This window comes from Haplochromis burtoni, unplaced genomic scaffold, assembly GCF_018398535.1.
Source record: "Haplochromis burtoni strain Fernald_Lab_line unplaced genomic scaffold, NCSU_Asbu1 Contig_11, whole genome shotgun sequence".
Classification (NCBI taxonomy): Eukaryota; Metazoa; Chordata; class Actinopteri; order Cichliformes; family Cichlidae; genus Haplochromis; species Haplochromis burtoni.
In genome coordinates, this window is record NW_024582372.1 from 2,193,232 (window position 1) to 2,215,298 (window position 22,067).

The 22,067-nt window shown below is 38.5% G+C and overlaps 1 protein-coding gene across 2 annotated transcripts in view; it reads right to left on the bottom strand.

The window, feature by feature from the left end:
• Positions 1-3,364: 3,364 nt before the first annotated feature.
• The window catches only part of LOC102314304 (CUB and sushi domain-containing protein 1), a 451,203-nt gene continuing 432,500 nt past the window's right edge, over positions 3,365-22,067 (bottom strand). Inside the window, exons 63-75 of one of the 2 annotated variants that reach the window (XM_005915119.2) lie at positions 21,717-21,890; positions 21,518-21,584; positions 21,055-21,161; positions 19,055-19,128; positions 18,093-18,204; positions 17,724-17,903; positions 17,163-17,225; positions 16,359-16,520; positions 14,191-14,303; positions 12,214-12,301; positions 11,855-11,981; positions 10,905-10,967; positions 3,365-8,119 (exon numbers count right to left, since the gene is read on the bottom strand). In XM_005915119.2, coding sequence (XP_005915181.1) covers positions 7,960-8,119; positions 10,905-10,967; positions 11,855-11,981; positions 12,214-12,301; positions 14,191-14,303; positions 16,359-16,520; positions 17,163-17,225; positions 17,724-17,903; positions 18,093-18,204; positions 19,055-19,128; positions 21,055-21,161; positions 21,518-21,584; positions 21,717-21,890 — 1,490 coding nt within the window. In that variant the 3' untranslated portion in view covers positions 3,365-7,959. The remainder of the gene's footprint in view (positions 8,120-10,904; positions 10,968-11,854; positions 11,982-12,213; positions 12,302-14,190; positions 14,304-16,358; positions 16,521-17,162; positions 17,226-17,723; positions 17,904-18,092; positions 18,205-19,054; positions 19,129-21,054; positions 21,162-21,517; positions 21,585-21,716; positions 21,891-22,067) is intronic. The other variant, XM_005915120.2, reaches the window with a different exon arrangement.

Sequence of the window (22,067 nt, forward strand, 5' to 3'; positions counted from 1 at the left end):
ATTTGCTATAGCAATATGATTATTATTAGAGGAAATCTGCATTAGATGTGGTACTACCAAGATAGTCATCAACCCTGTCACTGCAGGGGGGTTCAGACTGACCAAAGGGTTCTTGGTCATGTCCCCAGTTGAAGCCTTTTTTGCTCAGATTTCAAACTCCTTCCATTAGACCATTATTGAGGCCACTGTACTCCTGGGAACACTCCAAGCTTGAGAAATTGTTTTATACCCCAGCCTGGGTCTGTGTCTCACTGCAATTTTATTTCACAGGTCTACAGAGAGTTACTTGGACTTGGTAGCTTGGTTTTAGTCTTGACATGAAACAATACACAGGAATGTGCCTTTTTAAAACTATGTCCAATCAGAGCAATTTGCCATAAGAGCAGTCTAATCAAATTCTAGGCACATATTTTTTTGCTATAGTTAAAGCAGACATGATGCACCTGGCAACAATCTGTTGAGTCCCGCTCAAATAACGTGTACAAAATTAGCTGAATGCTTTCAAATTTTTCAAGAAGCAATTAGTCCAGTGTGACGAGCTAACGTCTCCGTGCATTTGTCTACGTATCCATCAAGAAAACACACCTTAACATGTACTGTGCTGGAAAGCTGGCGCAGCAGCAGGAAACTGCATCCAGACTTCATGCAGAGGTTCAAGAAAACACTGAAGCACAACGTGAGTTATTGTATCAAAACTTTATTCTCAAATAATGTCATCAAAATAGCTGATAGATAAACTGTATGTCTCTTTAGCAGGTTGTGAGGCTGCATTCACTTACTGTTATTTAAACCTTCATAACATCCCATTGTGTTTCTCCTTCATGATCTCCAAGGAGGATAGAAAATTCCATTTTTAAGGTACATGTATATTCCAGGAACCTCCAAAAACTGTTGTCAATTTGATAATGAAGCTAGCGCCTAAATTTGCAACATGTTCACGTTCCACTCTAAAACCAGTGTTTAAGCAAGGAGTACCAAATCTCTTCTCATTTAGACAGAAATGAGGTCAGATTTTAGTCTGTAAAGGGGTCAAGTCCAAAATCCAGAATCTTTTTGTGCCTGTGAATGTCATCCCACACAGTCGCACAGGGCTGCTGTTACACAAGAACACTGTCTTTTACGAAGCTTCATTTCAAACCACCGGTACCTACCCTTAATAATATTATGACACGTAACATCTGGTGTTTGTTTAGTGTGTTCACGTGTCTGAGATCCATTTTTTTTAAAAGTGTAAACAATATTTTAATGAGAAGAGTCACCAATTTTTAGGACAGCTGCCACATAAGAAGCCATACAAAACTATTGAATGTGTCACTGCATCGTGTACCATATCTCTGTGAATGCTTTCAAAGCTTTAATGTTCAGAAGAACGACATAAGCTGCAAAAGTGTTTTACACAGTCAGTAACATTGTCTGAAGGTGTGACTCTCATCATACGCGTCCCTTCAGCACAAGTACAATCAACACCGGGTTTCTGTTCCTGTGTAAAAGCAGCCATGATGGACAAACGAGATCTGACATTTTTATATTTTTCATCTTTTAAACTCAGTTTGAACCATAGATTTTTTTTACATGGTGTGTAACAGTAAAAACATTGACTGTAATGAACAAGATTTTTTTGTACCTACTTCATTAATCATAAAAAGTACAGCATGTTTAATAATTTGTTTCTTCTTTTCTTTTTTTACAAATTCTTCATAAAAAATAGATTTCTGTACAAAAATGTTTTTTTTTCTTTTGCACCTACTTCAAGTTCAGCAGCACATGATGATGGTGAGACGACAGAGATGAAAATGTAGATATTATGAGGCATAAAATAAAAACATTTACAATGAATGCAACTTCCTTTTAAGGACCTGCCGATTCTCGGCTTATTCCTGCCTTTCGGGAGAAGAAAAAATAAACTCTATATTTCAGTATTTATGAGCAACAGCAATGCTTTATGTTAATATGTGTTGCTGAGAATGCATCTTTTTTGTGTAACGTGTAAAGATAGCATATGTGAGGCTCACACAGCCATGAGCTGGCAATGCCATAATTATCCTTTTGGTTAAATAGTGGAAATAATGTAATATTCAATCCAGAGCAGGTAGTAGATTTTAGCTCTAACATCAGCACACAGCATGAGAAGTTTGTCCTCACCAAACTGTTGAGAAAAAGATGCAAAACAAATATAAACTATACTTAATATTTAGTTTGATTAGCATAAAAAGTGAAACAAAAACAAGCCAGATATTTAGACTATATGTGTGTAAGTAAGACTAATATTGTTTGAGAAAAGAGATACACAACAAGGTCAGATTTCCATCTGGCAATGAATTTCCAGCAGTGATTTTTTTCCCTCCTCCCAAAGCTCATTGTGGCTTTGAGTCCCTTGTTTCATCAAGGACTGCCGACAATACCGCTCTAGAAAAAGTGACGGACAAATCAAACCTCTCCCCAAGCTGCGAGAAGTCCTAACTGAAGAAGTAAAAATAACCTTGGCATTTTAAAATGTAGTCTGTAGTTCCTTTCTTAAATCTTGCGGCCAGCTGCCGCTGCTTTAAACAGCGAAGACTGCTGCCAAATTAAGGACAAACTTTAAAACGTCCTGACTAATTCTGCTAAAAAAAAAAAGAAAGAAAAAAAAGGCCTCAAGTGAAGAGGACATCGTCCAGATTTTCAAGGCATCTTGTGGCACTTCTCTGTCACGTTCAGCTGAATTTCTTTTTGCTCATTTTAAAAAGGTTGAGTGATAGAGAATAGTAGCACTGCTGTTAATCCGTTTTTAAAGTCACTGTAAGCTGCCATGTGCACAGCTAAGGCTGCTTTTCTCCCCAGTGCCTTCCTTTGGCAGGGCACTGGGGAGAAAATTAGTCTTAGCTATACCAGACAAGGATTGTTGTAAGGTTTGGCTCTATCAGTTTCTGATACAGTAAATCACTGCACATGGCTTATAAATATTACCATGTAGATAAGCATTGTTGTCATGTATGCTCTTAACCAATAATGTAGTTAAGATTATGAGTTATTTTTTTTAAAGAGAATCATGGGAGGTGTCTTTTTATCTCCAGATCTCTCTTCTTCACTTTCTACAGAACCTATTTTTACCACAATGTTGAGGACTTTTTATTGAAATAGATGCTTTTATAAGGGGCGATCGTGGCTGAAGAGTTGGGAGTTCGCCTTGTAATTGGAAGGTTGCCGGTTCGAGCCCCGGCTTGGACAGTCTCGGTCATTGTGTCCTTGGGCAAGACACTTCACCCGTTGCCTACTGGTGGTGGTCAGAGGGCCCGGTGGCGCCAGTGCCGGCAGCCTTGCCTCTGTCAGTGCACTCCAGGGTGGCTGTGGCTACAATGTAGCTTGCCATCACCAGTGTGTGAATGAATGGGTGGATGACAGGTTGTGTAAAGCGCTTTGGGGTCCTTAGGGACTAGAAAAGCGCTATACAAATACAGGCTATTTTTAAAATATTTATTGTGCTTGGCTGTAAAATAGTACTTCAACACTGTCTGCACCACTACTGTGACATTGCTAATGTAAATTTATCTTTGTGTGAATATACGCTTACTCTCAGTGTATGAATGCAAGGAGTGAAAACACTTACTGAAAGAAACAGCTGATGATGGCATCTGTAACTATGAAGCTGACTGTTGGAGAAACCTTGAAGGGTCAGCAGAGGTCAGACACGCATGTGAGGCCCCAGAAACATTATAACTTGAGAATCCTGCTGCAGTTTTGATATGTGCAGTTTGTGTTTGGCTGAACTTCTGTGGGGACAGTAAGGTTCCGCTGTGACCAAAACACCAGAATAGAGACAACGCAGAGTCTGAATTTTCTCTTTCGGGCACACAAGGAGATCAAATCTCTGCCATTAATTGTTAAAAACGAGACCTTTTATTATGCCGGTGGAAACCTTGGAGCTGCTAATTCTCAGGCTCTATTATGCACTCTTGACTCCATAGGAACTCTCAACTGAATTAATTAAATCAATTAAAACAGAGTCACGGGGTGCACTCTAACAGTAAAAAAAGAGAGTGTAGGCTCACGAGGTGTGAACAGATGCTCTATTTTTGTTTACAGAAGTCTTGTTTATTCCTGTGAAGAGACTTTAGATATGCATCTTCTGACTTGTGGTTATTGCTATTACTTTAGCCACTACACTCGTCTGTGTATTTTTATTTTGTCTGCATCGCATTGGTGCTATTTTTGGCTGTCTGACCATGACCCTGATACCGAAGCTATAAATGACAGGCCGACAATGAGGTATAATTCCTCCATACGTAATGATTATTGTTCCAGCTCACTTTTCCAGCATTTAGGGTTGTGTGTACAGACACATTCAATTACCGGAGCTGAAAATCTAAACACCCCCCCCTTCCTCCCCATTTGCTGTTAATTTATTCTTCCTTATCTCATAACAGGTGGCTGTGACAACCTCCTCATGCTGAATGCTTTTTTAAATCCCTGTATTTAGGTTATAGTGAAAATCTACACATTTGAGTTAAATTAACCTTTGCCAGACTCACTATAACATGGTTTTTAGGGTATTATTATCATTATCTACTCACCATTTCATACTGTGTGAATGAATGAATAGGTGTAGATGAACACATACATACCATGGACATGGGAAACATAAATAAAATGAAATTTTGGACAATTAAAAAAAAAATTGCGTAAGGTTAAAGCAAATTCTTGACGTATAAAAACAATGACTCAATGTTGTGCATGGAGTGTGGAACAGGAAACAGACCTAAAGACAACGACAGACGATAAAAGCAGTTAACATCTGTGATTTAAACCAAGTGCAGCATCTTTCGAAAAATAAAAATATTTTGAGAGGACACTGCGAGAAATAACAAGCTTGGTAAGCGACTTGAAACTACCGGATCTTTTTTGAATCCTGAAAACCGATTGATGCTAGAACAGCGTTTTGATTCAAAATAGCAGGAAATTAAGCCGACTGGGGTCGCACTCACTAAGCTTGTGTATTTGTTGCAGTGAGGTTCCAGCATTGATAAGCAGGACGCAACTTACTCTCTGCACACGAGGTATTTCTCAAACAATGGAGGGGCTCAGGGGACGATAACTATCGACAACAATAATTGTGCATGTTGTCTTCATGCTGTATCTTTTTGTCCTGTGTGGTAAATTACCAATTCTCAACGCAAATAGGTTGTGCGCTCTTTAAAAAGGTGTGTTCAAACAAGATAATGTGCATCAGATATTTGATGTGTCGAAACAATGCATGACAATGTGTGTCGAAAGAGCGTTTTTAAAGAGCGTTACAGAAACAGTCACTTGTTATTCCTGAAAGCTCACACAATCAACGGCTACAACTGTAGCAGTAGAATCCTCTGAATTCGATATACTATATATCTAACACTGTAAATATTCGAGCAACACAAAGTTCACGTACAAAATTGTACATGTAGTCCTCACATTCTCACATTATAAAAAACTGACAGATTTGATAGTTTAAATAAGTAGTTTTTCTCCCTGAATGGGGAGTCTGAAGATAGAAACTGCTTCGAAGTCTGGTGATGTAGCACTGAATACTTCTGTATCACTGGCCAGATGGCAGCAGGATAAAGAGGCAGTGACTGGGGTGGGTATTGCCTTCTGGTCTCCTTTGAGTTCTGCACAAACGCCTCCCCAATATCACTGATTATTGGTAAAATGACTACCGGTGATGCTCTCCTGCTACAGAGCCTTCTGGTCTTGGGCCATGTGCATTCCATATCAGTAACGTGGCACCAATGTTTCACTGGGACCAAACTGCACATTATAAAATCGTTTTGAAAGATTGTATTTAAAGTGTTAGATATTACTAACAATTTTCAGTATGAGCTTTCAGAAACAGCAACGTTTCTAAATGGCAGGACAACATTTCCTTTCCTGCTTGGAGGTCTACAGGTAAACTATTCTCAACTTTCTGGTTGGCTAGCGTGTTGTCATGGCAACAAAATAAACAACAGTATAGCATGTGGTCACACCTTCTGCTTACAGGGAGTGTGAAATATAAATGTGTATATACAAACACTCTGTAACCCTGTATTTAATCATTTTTGTCATCTTTTTAAAGATAGAAGTTTTTGAATAAAATGCTATTTTTTAATTACTCATTTTCCAAACCCATTTCAGACCCAAAAATTATTCATTTTTTTTCATAACCCAGTCAGAAAAACACACTAGTGCAAAATTTGTGCGGTTTATATAAAGTTTATATTTTGGGGTCCCCGGCAGCAGTGGTTTGGGAAGTCCCATGGGGCCACTGGGGTTTTGAACATACGAGTCTGTTCATCAATATCTTCACTGAAGAAAAATGCCAGAAGAGACAATAAGAGGCTATTTGCCTCTGCTTCCACAGCAACATGTCCTCCTTCCAGCACGACTGACAGAGGTGTCTATCTGTCCTTTTGTTTGCGTCTGTCAGTCAAAGAATCTGTCAATCAGTTCATCTATTTCTGATTTTGTGGCTGGAGAGTATATAAAATCAGTCATTTCCTGACTGATAGTCCCGATCAGAGCTATGAGAAGACAATTCATTTCCTGGATTTGGCTACAGCTGATTGCAGCAGTCGACGATCCTGACAGCTTATTGCCTCCAGGCTTCCACTTGTTCAGCCACCAAGCACAGAATCCTGGCTAGTTTAAGAACGAGAATCAGTTGTCTGACTCCTTGATTGTATTAGACAGGCCTCTGGAAACCAGTCCACTGCGTACACCAACCGGGCAACTCAAATGTCTGGTTTTCTGGTTTATCTCAGCTTGCCTAATGCTACTGTGGAATATTGTATTAAGTTGACTGCATGTATTTTGTACCTTTATATAATCATATTTGAAAATGTTCAATTGACATCTAAAATAAGTCCACAGGTTCTGATACTGAACTTTGTTTGCACAAGCCTGATTTGGTATGTTTTAGCCTAATAAGTTGCTATCTACTGTGTGTAGACATTATTAGAAAAGGCGAAATAAGGTAAAGACAATTACAGAAACCCATAATTAACTGACAACTAAACTTTACTAACTCTGTGATTGTCCTGCTATATTGAACCCAACTCGTTCAGATCTCCAAATAGGCTAAAACATCGTCAAAACTTCACTGCAGCTTCTACTTGACCCTGGCTTGATTAGCACTCGTCCATCACAATTAACACTAATTTCATTCCAGTGTCCAGGACTGAATGAGAGTGTTATTATGTCAGTATGTTTTGTCGGTCTTACAGCAGTCTGTGCAATCACTGTTATTTTTTGAATAGACTCTGTTAAAGTGTCATTACATCTCAGGGTATAGTCCTGTCAAGTCCCATATAAAGGAAATCCAGAAAGAGGTATATCTACATATATGAACCATCTAATGTCTGGAGGGTGGATGAGTTTCCCCTGAGGTCTGAACTTCAAATGAGTCAAACCCATTCCTGGCCTGCAGCAGGGGAGTTCGTAAGGGGCACCGGGCTAGATCAGCATGAACAAGTTTAATTGTAGAGGGGATTTCAAAGGCCCATATGACACTGGCCATATAAAACTCTTTCTATAAGAAGGTTGCGAAAAAGCACGTCAGCCAAAACTGGAAAAACATGTTCTTTCAGGGAATTTAATTAATTGTATCCTAAATCTGTGTTTTTCCCTAATGTCTGAATTACAGCATTGGATCTCCTGAACGACAGACATTGTGTTACTTGATGACGTCATTGTCTCCTCCCATGCTTATAGGTTCCAACTGATTTCTCCCTTTTTCCTCTTTCAGACTACAGGGGGGTATTATCCTTGTTCAGGTAGGAAGTGGAGTAGAGCTGCATCACTGTGCAGATGATGCTGTACGAGGACCAGCTTGCTACACAGCGACTGCTCATGGTGACGAGTCCAAATCCTAAGTTAGTCCTTTTGTTTTTGTTTGGTTAAACCACACTGCAGACTACAGCAATGGATGCTGGACTGAACCACTGTATGGGCAGTGGCATGATAGCTGGACTATACCACAGTGCAGACGGTATTGAGTGTGGTATCAAATCGAACTGCCTTAGCCTCAGTGGGTTTCATGTTGGTGTCATACATTGGATTTTCAAATGATGCCTGACCATTGGAGCTCTCGTGGCCAACATAGCCATTGAACTGGACCTTTGGACGTGTCCTAAAAGAGAAAAGAAAAATGCCATTGCATGAGTTACACAGAGCTACTTTTTTAAACTTTATTAAATGGTCAGGAACAAAAAATACACTACAACCGAAAGTGGACAGGAACTGAAACACAAATGGGAAAGTAAACTATGCAGTAAAACAGCACAACAGTCATATTTTCAATCCAGGAAGAATTTACACAGGCCTGTGAAACTGTTTACCTAAGAAAACGTTTTTGCACACAGACTGTCCAACATTTAGAACAAAAAACAATCAAACCAGCCATCAGTTATTGAGCCTCAAGGTTTAGTGACTGATACACTACAGTGAGTAGTAGTAGTAGTAGTGAATTGAACCAGAGCCAAAAATGCTAGAGAATCAGGTGGCTCTGCTTGTGCTGGATTTCATACTGTACACAAACTGGTACACAACGGGAGTGCTCTCTGTCACTTGCCCTTTTGAACACACATTTAAAATATTCTCTGAAAGCACTCGTTAATATTTATCTCACATTTAAGCTTAGATTTTAGTTTTTATATGCAAATATTTGCAATTCTATTAAAAAAAAACACATTTTTAGCATTTATGTTCAGAAACATTCATCAGCAACAACTCTGTCACTGTTTGTCTTCTGGCTCAACCTGAACAAACCCTTATATTTGTTGAAAACAAATATATACATTGATGTTTTACAGAAAGGTACATAGAAGCCCTGAGCAAATTTAAAATGCATGAATATAGCAGGAAGTAAATAAATTATGTTCCATTATGGCTGCTCCCCCTGGTGGAAACATGAGATATAATTTTTTTTCCCTACATACTACTTAAGGGCGTTACCACTTGTGGCTGCACTGACTACATTGCTCGCAGGGGATCTCATTATGGCCACATACCAGCGGGGGACCAGCCAAGGATCGGACAAAGATCCACAATGCTCCTTTCACGGACTAGCGCGCTATTTAAGTGTCTGTGGTATGTTTCTGAATGCATTTTATATTTGAATTTTGAAAGAAACACTTTGTGCAAAGTAGCAGCTCTTCTCTGAAGTCAAGGTGAGAACGCTTAGCTTTTCTTGGGAGCGAAAAGTTAGCTGTTAAAAAAAAGACTATTGCTCTATTAATTCAGTTTTATGCCCTATTGCGGATTTTAACTTCAAAAAACCCCAAAAAGAAAACAATTAATGGACAGCAGAATGGCCGAGTTTCACTACTTAAGAGAAAGTCATCTAAGTGTAATGGTTAAGAATTAACTTTTTATTTACCATATTTATTTTTGCCAAATATAGCTGTAAAATGAAATTTAAAAGAAAAAAGAAATGACTCCTCTCTGTCATGTCAGCTGGCTTGTTATGCATGTTGGTCTGAAACTTTACCCTTAAGGTTAAAGGAGCAAACTTTGTAATAGGAATTTTCTAGTAAAAATCTACAAATTGCAGTGAAAATTTACGGCAGGAATGAGAGCATGTACCATAACACTCTGGTTTGAGTAGTTTGGCCGCCCAGTGCCCATCCACTGCTCTTATATGAGCATATCAGCATGCAAACTGCCATCATCCAATAGCACCGGTTCAAAAATATGCAAATTTATTATTACTCAGCCTGCTTGATTTTTTTTTTTTTTTTAAGAAAGTTACTGCAGGGGTTCAAACGGATATACTATATGACAACCTCCCTCTAATTTGACTGTTTGTCGCCGATTAAATTTTTGGATAATCAGGTCCTATAATCCAGTTAGATGTAATCACTTACTCCCAGACCCTGTGGAACTATTAGCAGGGAGGAGCACTGCAGCAAAAACGCTGTTTGACTCTGACCTCATTAAGAGTGTATGTACGTGTGTGTGCGCACGGGTAGAAATCCAACCCTGGGGAACCACTAAGCCTACCCTACATGCTCAACCCATTACTTTACAAAACTGCACACAGTAACACACACTGCAGACCTCCCTGCGTGGCAGTAGCTTAAATTGCTGCACTGGTCATGGCTGTAGGTGCAATAGTTTAATTTTATTGGTAGAATGAAAAATGGCAACCATAATTGCTTTGACAGTATTATAGATACTGTGCAGACATATGGGCCAGAGCAAGAAAACTCTAGTGTCACCCACTCACACCTTAGTTTTAGTGCATAAGCTAGTAGTATAAGCTACTACCGTACATTCCCTGTACATTCCCATTATCTTCTGTTGGCTTGCCATTATGTCGGCTAGGCATGATGATAGGCTCGCCACGCTAACTTTTCCATCCTGCTACTGTTTTAGTGAGGATTTTTTTTCCATTATAGGTAATAAAAGACAAGCAATTTTAAAAAGCAAACATTTCACGTGCTTTGATCGACCCATTTCTATCAGGTCATATACTGCACTTCTTCTTGATGACATGATGCTGACAGAAGGATGACAATGAGATCAAAGACAAAATAAAATGCCCTTTTTTACAAACTTTAAATGACTGCTGTTTTAACAAAGTAGGGCTGCACTATTTTAAAAAAAACATTTCTTTGTTTTTTTGGAAGGGAGAAAATAAAGGCTCCCCCAAAATCACCTATAGTGAATAAGAAGAGTCCTGTTATTCCAATAACTTCTGAAGTGAAACTTATTTTGGTTCTAATTGATTTCGTTTTCAATTTATTTCCCTCACTTCAGAGCAACATTTTGGGGTAACTGTGCAGCCTTACTAAACAGCACAAAGAAAAGTCTGAAAACTAAAAATAATAGATGAGAAGTTTGACGGAGGATGTGGCGGCGGGCGGAGGTCTGGTTGTTGTTTGAACCAGATGGATGACAGGTGCCAGTCTTACCTGCCGCCAGGCCCCCAGGTATCTTTTGGTCTCTCATTGTCATCTGTGTCAGCAGACAATGTCCTGCATACAACCATCAGCTTTAATATACATCAACCAGCATTGCACATTGCTAACTGGCAATCAGGTTGTATAACAAATATGATGCAATGATAGAGTCACTAGGCTAGAAGACTAATGAGTGCATATTATGCAAAATGTGCTGTTTGTCTGTGCAAATCTGCATGACCCTGTGCACATCCGTTGGCATACAAGCCTTCACCCAATGTTAACTAAAGCATAGCAAAATACATGCAACTATTGTGCAAGCTAAAATAGGTCTAAATAGACTCTACAAGGCTCATTGCATACTAAAAGCTGTAGCACAGAGCTACCATAAATGACAAGCCAACAGATTAATGTGTGTTAGCGTCCATAGTCTAGCTGCAAAAGATGACTTTGTAAAACTTTGACTGATTACGGCAATGTCCTCAAACTGTAAAACCTCACACAAGTCTTAAACAGAAAACATCGAGATGACATTTTACCCTCAGTATAGTCCTGAATTATCTGGCATCTTAAATCACTGTAAGCCTGAACTTTCTAGGAACAATAATTAATATCTGAGGTCAATCAGATTTAACCCACGTGGGCTTAGAGTTTAAAAGCTATAATTACATTTTTCAAATGTCTGTAAACCTGTCTGTGCTAAAATGTATCAAACTGCCACCTTCTCAACTCAATTAGGAACAAAGAACGCATAAACGGATTGCTTTCAAAAATGTATAATTAATCTTTTTAGGACTGGTTGTACTTTGTGAGTCTCAAAAGATGCATGGTTAAGTTTTGGTGTCAGCCCATTTAGAATGAGAAGTATGGAGATTGAAGAAAAGCCAGAACACCTGCTTTGTATTCTACTCTGCTGCTCGTCTGTTTTTCCTTGAAGGACTGATGTTGATGATATAGCTTACCTGTGCTTGTAGAGGTAGAAGGCAAATCCGGAGAGGATAAGGGCAAAGAAAGGAACTAAGATGGCTGCTGCCACAGAGCTGCTGTTTGTGTAAGGGTTTGATGGGTCCATCGGCATGGTTACAGGGTCTAGGGACAAAGACACAGATAAACCAACACATGCATAAACCCCTGCACACAAACACCTCCTTGTGCATGGTTAAAAGAAGCTTTCTGCATTGTTAGTTTCTCTCCTGTGTCCATTTAGGCTTAAGCAACATTTATTTTATATGATTTAACTGATAAAAAGACCTCATTAATATTAAATCTTTTAGTGCTTCCATAATGTTAATACTGATGGTGACATTACAAAAATGCCCACCTTGTCTTGTCAGATAGAACTTGCCAAAATCTTTACTGTGTATATGGCCCTGGTAGACAAACGTCTTCTGGTCCGATTCAGCAGTAACCTGAAAAACAGAAGTACAATTTAATAGGAACTTACAGTACTGTGAAGTATACTGTTAATGTAATATACAGTATTGATCACAATTTGCATGATCAATTATTCAAAGTGTTGTTTTTATAAATTGCATTAATGTAATAAATTCAATAAACGGTTTCATGTTGGGTATACTTTTGATGTACTACCCTTGACAGTATAATGGTTCGGTATTTAACACTATCTTCTCACAGCAAGAAATTTATGGGTTTGAATCTGGTGGTGAAAATTCTTCTCTATAAATCTTGCCAAAATGGTGACTTGAAAACATTTATTTAGATGTAAACCCTTCATGCAATTTTGTTACATAAGCACAATGTCCTGAAAAAAAGTGGTTGCTGCAGATGGCTGTCCCTCCCTTTCTTCCTGTTCAAAGGGAGTTTTTCCTTCCCACTCTCGCCAGCTGCTAGCATAAAGTGAGCTGTTTGGTTCTTGGGATTTTCTCTCTATTACTGCAAGTTTTTTACCTTATAATACAATGGCATGACAAAACTGAATTGAACTGAAGCCTGTTTATTCATAGAGTTCCTCCATGTACTCCAGCTTCCTTCCGCAGTCCGAAGTGTTGCCGGTAGGTTAACTGGCAATTCTAAATTTGCTGTAGGTGTGAATGTGAGAGTGTGTGTCTTTGTTAGCCCTGTGATGGAGTGGCACCTGTCCCGGGTGCTTCTTTGACAGGTGAGACAGGCCGAAGCCCTCCTGCAACCTGAAAATGGGTTGATGGATGAATACCACATCCTCTACACTGTGCTCCATATTCCGCTCTCCATCAACCCCCTTTGCTCCACTGTTCATCTAGTTCAGAATTTGAGGACTGCTTTATTCCGAGAGCAACAATCAAAATTTCATCTTCTGACTGTAAGATAGTCTTTTTCGGGAATCGGAATCTCACCGAGCCACGTCATCACTTTCTTTCATTTGCATCCAGATTAGCTGTCTGTCTGTGTGTCCATCATTCCTTCCTTCATTCTTTCTGACACTTCTTTCCTTCATGTGTGTCTACAACAATCTTTTACAGTTCCTACACACAGTTACTCAGTTTCTCACTTCTCCTCTCTGTCAACATGTCAAACATGACCAGCTGTCTGTCAAATTTCTCAGCGATACAATATGTAGACCAAAAAAGTCCCAGCTTTGAATATCAATTTTGAGGTTGCATATTTCTTCACATTTGCATCACATAATGAAAAAGTGGGCTTTTTTTTCATTATTTGTCTGGTTTTCTTAATCAAAGCAGTTGGAAACTAATGTATACAACGTTACGTGTCAAAAAGAAATTTGGGATACATGGAGAAAATGTGGAATAATTATTGAATAACTCAGCTCCAGATTTGTGATCCTGTGGAGAGTTACATGCTGGAACAATATCGTGTTGAGGATATTAACTTCTGGAGTTATACACATGCCTGGGCATCTCATGGTGACAACAAGCCGTGTCCAAATTCACTCCCACACTGACTGATTCATTCCTGCCTGTATGACAGACAGGCAGCTGTTTACTGAGCAGTAAAGTGACACCATCATTTTGTGAAGCATTGCACAAAGTCAGTTTCCACAATTATAAATGCAAGGATTTGTTCTGAAATATGCTATAATGGGTGGTACAGGCACTCCTCTTAAAATGCCCAGCTGGGAGTGCTTAAGAGTGCAGCTTTGGTTGCTATGATACGGAATATCCACAAAAAGAAATGTGTTGCCAGTACCTGACTCTAGATGACTGATGCTTACTTGGTGGATTCAGAACAACGAAATCTTTATATCTGTATTATTATATTATATATATCCATCTCACAACGCACCTCTTTGACAAGAAGCAAAAAATGCTTGATACAGGAAAAGAAGAGGAAGTTTTCTTACATATCCATCCATGGCCCAGTTGTCATTCTTAAACTTGCTGTAGTAGTGCTCTGTTGGCCCTTTCACCTGGTAGACCTTCAATAGCAGCTGGTTTTCCTCTGCCTTGTAGGTACCTGGATAGAGATAGAGAACAGTTAAATATAGAAATAGCTTGGCTAGCGCCTTGTTTTTTTTGTTAGCGGTTGGAACGTTACAAAGCGGTTAGAAATGCAAAGAGAAAGACACAGAGGCAAAGGTGCAACTGGAAATTGAGAAGTGAAAAGACTGACAGAAAAGTTGATAAGCAAACAGGAAGAAGAAGACACTTTGACACTGTTTAATGATCATACTCTATTTTCTTCACCAGGCACATGACACATTACGAAAGGAAAAAGTGACATTTACCCTTCAACTACACATCTCTACTTGGTTAACTACACAACACAAAACTGCTGCTGTTTAATATGACAAGTCCATTTAAGTGAGACATCAGAAATCTAAGATGAAGATACTCGACTGGCTGACAGTTAAATTCCATTTTTTACCAACTAGTAATTTTTTTAACACATAAATCTACGGTTCATATAAATTAAACAGAATAGTGTTTAGAAAAATGTGCAATATAAAGGAACGTGCCAGATTTAACATAGATAGCAATGATGCTTTGCTAATATTGTGCAAAGAAAATCAGATCTTTAATAACCTGCTGTGTATTTGCACCTATAGCAGCGCTGCTTCTGTGATATTTACACTACATTTAATATATGCAAATCTTACCTCACTGACAACAAAGTCAGTGCTATGAGAAAGTTCAGACCTTCACATCGTATAAAATCAAGTAATTTTTTAAAACTTTTTTCTATATTTGATGAGATTTTGTCACTCTGTATTTCTTTATATTTTGCTGGGAAAATGGGTCCAATGTAAACATAATTGGAAATAACAGGCAAAAAAGGGAGACAAAAACTTAAGAGCGTGATAATCACTATTTGGTATGACCACCTTTATTCTTCAACACAGCCAGGAATAGTTCTCCAAGTTTCTTAAAGGACATTCCAAAGGTCTTCTTTGGATGTTGGCTGCCTTTTGTTCCATTCTCTGTAAAGATGATCCCACACTGCTTCAATAGGTCCGGGGTTTGAGGAAGACAATCCATGACTCAGTGTTCCATTGTGGGTTTTTTTAATGCAAGTATGCGTTTACTATATTGGAAGTGTGAGTGGGATCACTGTTATGATGAAAAATTAAGCTCTTGCCAATCAGTGGCTTTCCAGGCATTACTGCATGGTCGATTCTTGACAGGCATACTTCCACGAAACCATTTCTGATCCACTGAACGGCCGCATGTATCTTTCTGGTCCTGTGTCAGGGTTTTGCTCTATTTTTTTTCCTATTCCTTAAGGACATGACTTTCAAATAATGTTCATCTGCTGTAGACAAAATTATTTGGTCCTTCACTTTCTTCTTTTGTGCTCTGTTTGTCCTGGTTCCTTGTTGTTTTAAGGACATGCTGCACACCATGTTGAGATTTGCCAAATTTGTGGCAGCAGCTCTTTGGGAATCACTTTGTTATTGCAAAAATACTATTTTATGCCTGTTGAACTGTGTTACTTTTTGTTATTTTTCACAGATTCAACTAAAGAAAAGGGAACAAATTATGTGCTTTTGCAACAGGTTGCTAGTAACAAAGTGTCTAAAGATGCTATTTAAAATGGACTTTTTGTTTCTGTTATGTGTATATAAAACTGTGGTTTATCCCTTAAGTAAGGTGCCTCCTTTGTGCTTGAATGAATAGTCAGCCAATCCTAAGTGACTTTAAAATAAATAAATAAATAAATAAACATTCTTCTGGAAATGGTCCGGTGAAAGACCATTTAGAAAAAACAAAACAAAAACACAAGGCCGGGCTCCTTGGGAACAAAATGAAAAGAAATAAGGGGTGGCTCAAGACTATTGCACATCGGTGTATTTCAAATATAATTTATGACTTGTAATACTTACATCAGCCTTTGTTTAACTGAAGCAACAAACTGACTCAAGTGTTTCTTGGTTCTGTTTTATGTATAAAACTGCATTAATGTGTTTCACACAGTCTGAAAGTAGAGCACTAGCTCCTCTCTAACAACACAAAGCAAATTTATGAATGTGAATAATAAATTTTGCTTTGAGTGCTTCCTTTCTTGTTTTACCTGACAATCTGATGGACACGCCGCTGGCTTCCAGTAATGTGATGTTGACTCGACCACTGGTATCATTGAACCCAGTAACTGTAAAGGCAGTGGCCTGTCTCTTCCCAAGGTACTCATAGAAGCCGCTCCACTCAGAGTTCGGAGAGAAGACATCCACTGGAACTGCAATGAAGTCAAAGGCACAAAACAGGAGGAAATCTAAAGTTTAGCATTTTCTGTTGCTATCAATATCATTAATGTCACACTGTTTTTTGGATATTTTTCTCAGCTATAATCTGCACCCTTTCCCTGTTAACACTAAATAACATTAAAGGTCACAAACAGGGAAGAAACATTTATTATTATTAGGATTAGTCATAAATATTTGACAAGACAAGACACAGCACTTCTACCTTTTAGTTACTTCATAATTGAACAGGCCAGTGTGAGTTTGTCTGAATCCTACATTTAGAAACAGGACTTCTTTAAAACACAGCAGCTGCAGGATTCATGGAAGATCAAAACTGTCTCCTTCTAAATGCATATATTGATTACAAAATCCTACTTAAAACCCATAAGGCATTAAGTGGTATTTCACCTGAATGTTTTCACTGATTTATTTGCTGCATCTCGGCTGTACTTCACAGCATTTCACTGTCATCCTATAAAATCAAAAAGCTCTGTGGAATGAACACTCACTGCAATCTCAATACCCTCTTTGAGGAATACTTTGTCTCAATCTCGTTTATCAAAGCGCAATTTAATGAACTCTGTTACAAACATGGGTAACACGGTACATTTGTGGTGTAAGTGAACTCTGCATACCACGAATCTTGTTCTTTTGGACATCTGTATCTCCTCTGCCTTTGGGATTGACTTTGACTCCAACTGAAACATTAAAAAAACACACAGAGATAAATGCTGTTTGCTTGACATTTAAATTTATGCAGAGAGAGCATTTGGTAGATTTGGGAAAATATAAGTATGTGACGGGACTGAGCAAACAGGAAAAGCACATGTTAAAAAAAACCCATTATCTAATTGCTTTGCCATGTGCTACTTCAAGACAAGAGACAGAAAACTGCTGGCAGTCCATTTCCTGTCTGGGTATTATTGTCTTGTTGCTATACACTTGTATATCACGACATTCACAGCCATCAGTTCCTCATCTTTGAGAACAGATAGCGCTATGAGTATGTGATAAAAAATATCAACAACAACAACATTCATACGCCTGAGGCTGATTTCCCAGAGCACGGAAATAATATTAGTGTGATAAGCTGTATTTATCTTAAACCATATGGGAATATGACATCCATTCTAGATTTTAGGCAACATATCAGCACATTTTACAAGCAGTGCATTTTCAAGATACAATCTGAATACCTTTGCAGAGCGGTGGTTTTCCTGACCATCTACCATCACTTTTACAGGCTCTGTGCTCTGAGCCCCCAGCCAGATAGAAACCTTCTTGACAGGTGTAGATCAGAGTGTATCCCAAGGTAGGCAGGTCCATAGATCGAACATCTACATTACTGGGGGTCTCTGGCTGTCTGCATGAATGGGCTGAGTGACAGGGAGGGGAAAGAGCAGTTATCATAAACACATCCATGCTTTAGTTTAAAACAAGATAGGAAGTTTTTCTCCATTAAATTACAAATACAACCACCAACACTGACTTTAATTAGCTCAAGTTGTTTTTTTTACTGATGTGCCGAATATACAAATGTGATTGTGCACGGAGTTTTTCCTTACCTATACACTCAGGTTGAGTTCCACTCCAGGTCAGGTTTTCTAGGCATGTTCTTGTCGTTGAACCGAGGATGTGGTAGTTTTTGCGGCACTTGAAGGAAATCTTACTGCCAACCTATTTATCATAAAAAGCATGATAAAAAGTCTTCCCCCAGCCTCTAAAACTCCATATAGTAATCACAATAGTCATTCATCTTGAACGTACCGCTAAAACCTTATAGCACATCCATTTTTCTAACTTTTGTTGTGATCGTGAAGTTTATCAAACATTTAAACTTCGATTTTTGCTCCTGCATCACGTGCTGTGTCTGTGTTGTTCTACTGGTGTTAGTAGTCCTCCTACTCTTTATAGAGTTGTCAGGGGAAATATGATATGAAGATGATATCCAATTATGCCTTCACAAATTGAAGGATTTGCATGTTTGCTTAAACTCCATTAAGGATTGGACAGCCAATATATTCCATCAACACATTCTTATCTCTTCTCCAGACAGCTTGGTGCAAAGATAAAAGAACCTTAAAAACTTTGAGCGTTAGCTTTTCCCTGGTGTTTACTTTTCACTTGCATATGAAGTCTCTGATTCTTGGTTCAGACCTACAGTACTTAATCTCATTTGAGGATGCATGCATGAAAGTGGTAGAACATTGATGCCATTTGTTCACAAATTATGCTGAATTTTCTTTTATATAACACTTCCTGAGATACTTGTAGTGGCCCTTCATCATGTTAACAAAATATCTGCAAAACTGCCAAAGTTAAACATTAATCCCATCATTTTAGTAAAATAAAGTGCTTACTTTTCACAATCTTTTATCTGAAAGTGCATACTTACAGTATAATAAATACCTCTTACTTGAAAAAAACTTCAGCTGGTGCTATAACGTTCTTACCTGAATAAATTAGTGTTCCAGATATGTAATGAATTATACATATGTTTTATAGTGCACTAATAAATGTTTCTTACTTGAAAGCCTTGGGCCATGACTGGGATACCATAAGCTGGAGTTCCTGGATCACGACAGCTGTTGAAGGCTGGGTCTGCAAATACATTCACACAATGAACATTTTTAGAAATATTTATATCTTTTACAGTCTTTTCCGTGTCATACACTTACCGGTTACTTAGTTAGGTACACTTGTTTAGCTGGTTGTTAGTGCAAATATCTAATCAGTAAATCACAGTGCAGGGCCTCAGTGTGTTTACTGTGGGCCGGTAGACATGTCCATGTCTATCAGCCTACAGTATATGGACCTGTTGAATTTCAAACTGAGCATCAGACTTTGAATGACACATGGTGTTTGGTGCCACAAATCCTGGCACATCTGTAGGGTTCACAAAATGCCTTGTTGATGCCAGAGGTCAGAGGAGAATGGCAAGATGACTTCAAGCTGATAGGAAGACTAACTCAAATAACTGCTTGTTACAACTAAGGTATGCAAAAGAGCATATCTGACTGCACAACACACTGAAGCAGAAGGGCTACAGAAGCAGAAGACCACACCAAGGTGCTGCAGCTGGTGTAATGTTGTGGGGGTACCATTCGTCCCATTTGTACCAAATGGACACCACGGACTATGTGACTATTGTTTACCCATCTTCTGATGGCTTGTTTCCAACAGGTTAATGTTGCGTCATGAAGCTCAGATCATCTGAAAAATTGGATTCTTGAACAAGACGATGAGTTAACTGTAGTCAAATAGCCCCCACAGACATAAGATACTATCAGTCTAGTATAGCACCTTTGTGATGTGGTGGAACGGCAGGAGTTGTGTGATGCTATCTTGTCATTATGGCTCTGAGGAATGTTTCCAACACCTTACTGAATCTGTGCCATGAAAAATTAAGGCAGTTCTGCAGGCAAAAGTGGATCCAGACCAGTGCTTGCAAGGTGTAACTAATAAAGTCTTTTTTTAAATTGATTTTTGACTTATTGGTAAGACTTCAGGCACTTAACACAGAAGATTATTCAATGCCTCACCACTATCAGAATACATTATAGTAAATATTAAATATTAAAGTCTTAAGAAGTATAACTTTTCTATGTAAGCACCCAGTTAGCACTTAAATCTGAACAACATGCAGTAACGTAGAAAAACACAATTATTTTTAGCAGAACAACGTGACAGAAATTCTGTGATGGCCGTGCTGTTCTCGCAAGACTGATTTAATTTCACTTTTTTCCTTGTAATTGTACAACTTGTTCCAAAATAAGCTCCACACTTCCAAAACAGCGAACACAAACACTTCAATTTCACATCAAAAAGTGAAGGACTGCTTTACAAGATAAAATCTTTAAAGAAACCAAATGCTGACATCAAAACTACACACTTCATCAGTTGACGAGATAATATCTTCAGCTCTAGGTATGCAGGAATACTAATGCCAAGATGTGAATATGAGTAAGCTCTACAATCTTGTTTACCAATAATCTGATTTCACACAATTTTAATCATAATATGATAAAATGTTTTCCTTTGCAGTAGACAAATTGTTCATCTAAAATTGTGAAACTACTGGAATATGTATTTATGATTTATGTAAGCATTCTGTTAATGTGTCTAAGTCTTTATGCATGATTTTCTGTGTGTAATGCAAAAGTGTGTTGGGAGCAATATACTGACCAGATATCTCAATTTCCTTTAACAAACTGACACTAACGCATTTATAAAAGCCCAGAAAAGCACTGAAATCTTACACTGTTTTCTGCAAATGTCATATCATACATGATAGGTAATTTTAACTTGTTTAAGCTTACCAGATCTCAGTTTCCTGACATGTGGAAACAAAAAATCTTCTGGATGTTTATGGTTTCACGCTGGACTATCATCAAGATACTGTAAAAAGTCCTGTATCCAGTATATATGAAGTATCTACATCTAAAGCTGAGGCAGCATCTCTGTTGCATTCCTATATACATTATGGGGCATAAATATGAAGTCAGCATATTGTTTACATTTAGTTACCTATGCAAGCTGGTTGTTGGCCACTCCAACTTCCATCTGCTTGACAGACTCTGGATGCAGAGCCTACGAGCAAGTAGGGGGCATGGCAGTAGAACCTAACCTCTGACCTATGTAGGAAAGCAAATATTAAATTATAATACAAACCCCAAAATTGCACAAAAGTAGGCAGTAATGAGGAATGTTAATTAATTCATCAACTTATCAAAGGGGTTTTGAAGTGAAAAATTAAATTGTGGCAGGATAACGCAAGTAAATTAGTTGCTGTGTAGAGCACAGAATGTAGGAGACATAATACAACTTTTATTCAGTAGCAATTCAGTTATGCTATTTAAAAAAAGAGAATGTATTTCAAGATAGTCGAGTCCCCATTCGGCCATGTAATACTTATGATTATAACTAAAAAGCATAACCACGTTATACACTGAACTACTGTGGCTTATTCATTAACTTATAAACCACTGACCGGTATGAAAAGATATTTCCCTCTCTGAATCCTCCTCCAGGAGAGCCAGGATCACCACATAGGACAGCTTGAAAAGACATAAAAATGGCGATTAGGACTGTGTACTGGTGCACAGATCGGTTAAAAATGCTAAAAGGTAAACAGTAATGTGCATCAACATGCTGCAGTGTATAGTATATGCAGCGGCACGCTAACTTACGCAGACATTGTGGGACGTCTCCTGTCCAAGTCCCATTCCCCTCACAAGTTAACACAGCAGGAGTGGACAGCTGATAACCGTGGAAACAGCTATAGCTAATACTCGATCCCCATGAATGGTCGGTCCCTTCCACCTTCCCATTCTGTACTTGAGGGGGAGGTCCACACTGGATCACTGAAACACATATAACAGCATTATATACAGTAAAATAAAATAATAGGAAATTAAACAGTTCAAAAGATAACATGAGCTAATGCACCACTGCAACACATATCTAGTAGTAGTCTTGCAGAGCTGGTTGTAAGGTTCATGCAGTATACAACTTAATCCCGTAACAGAGGTGACTGTTAT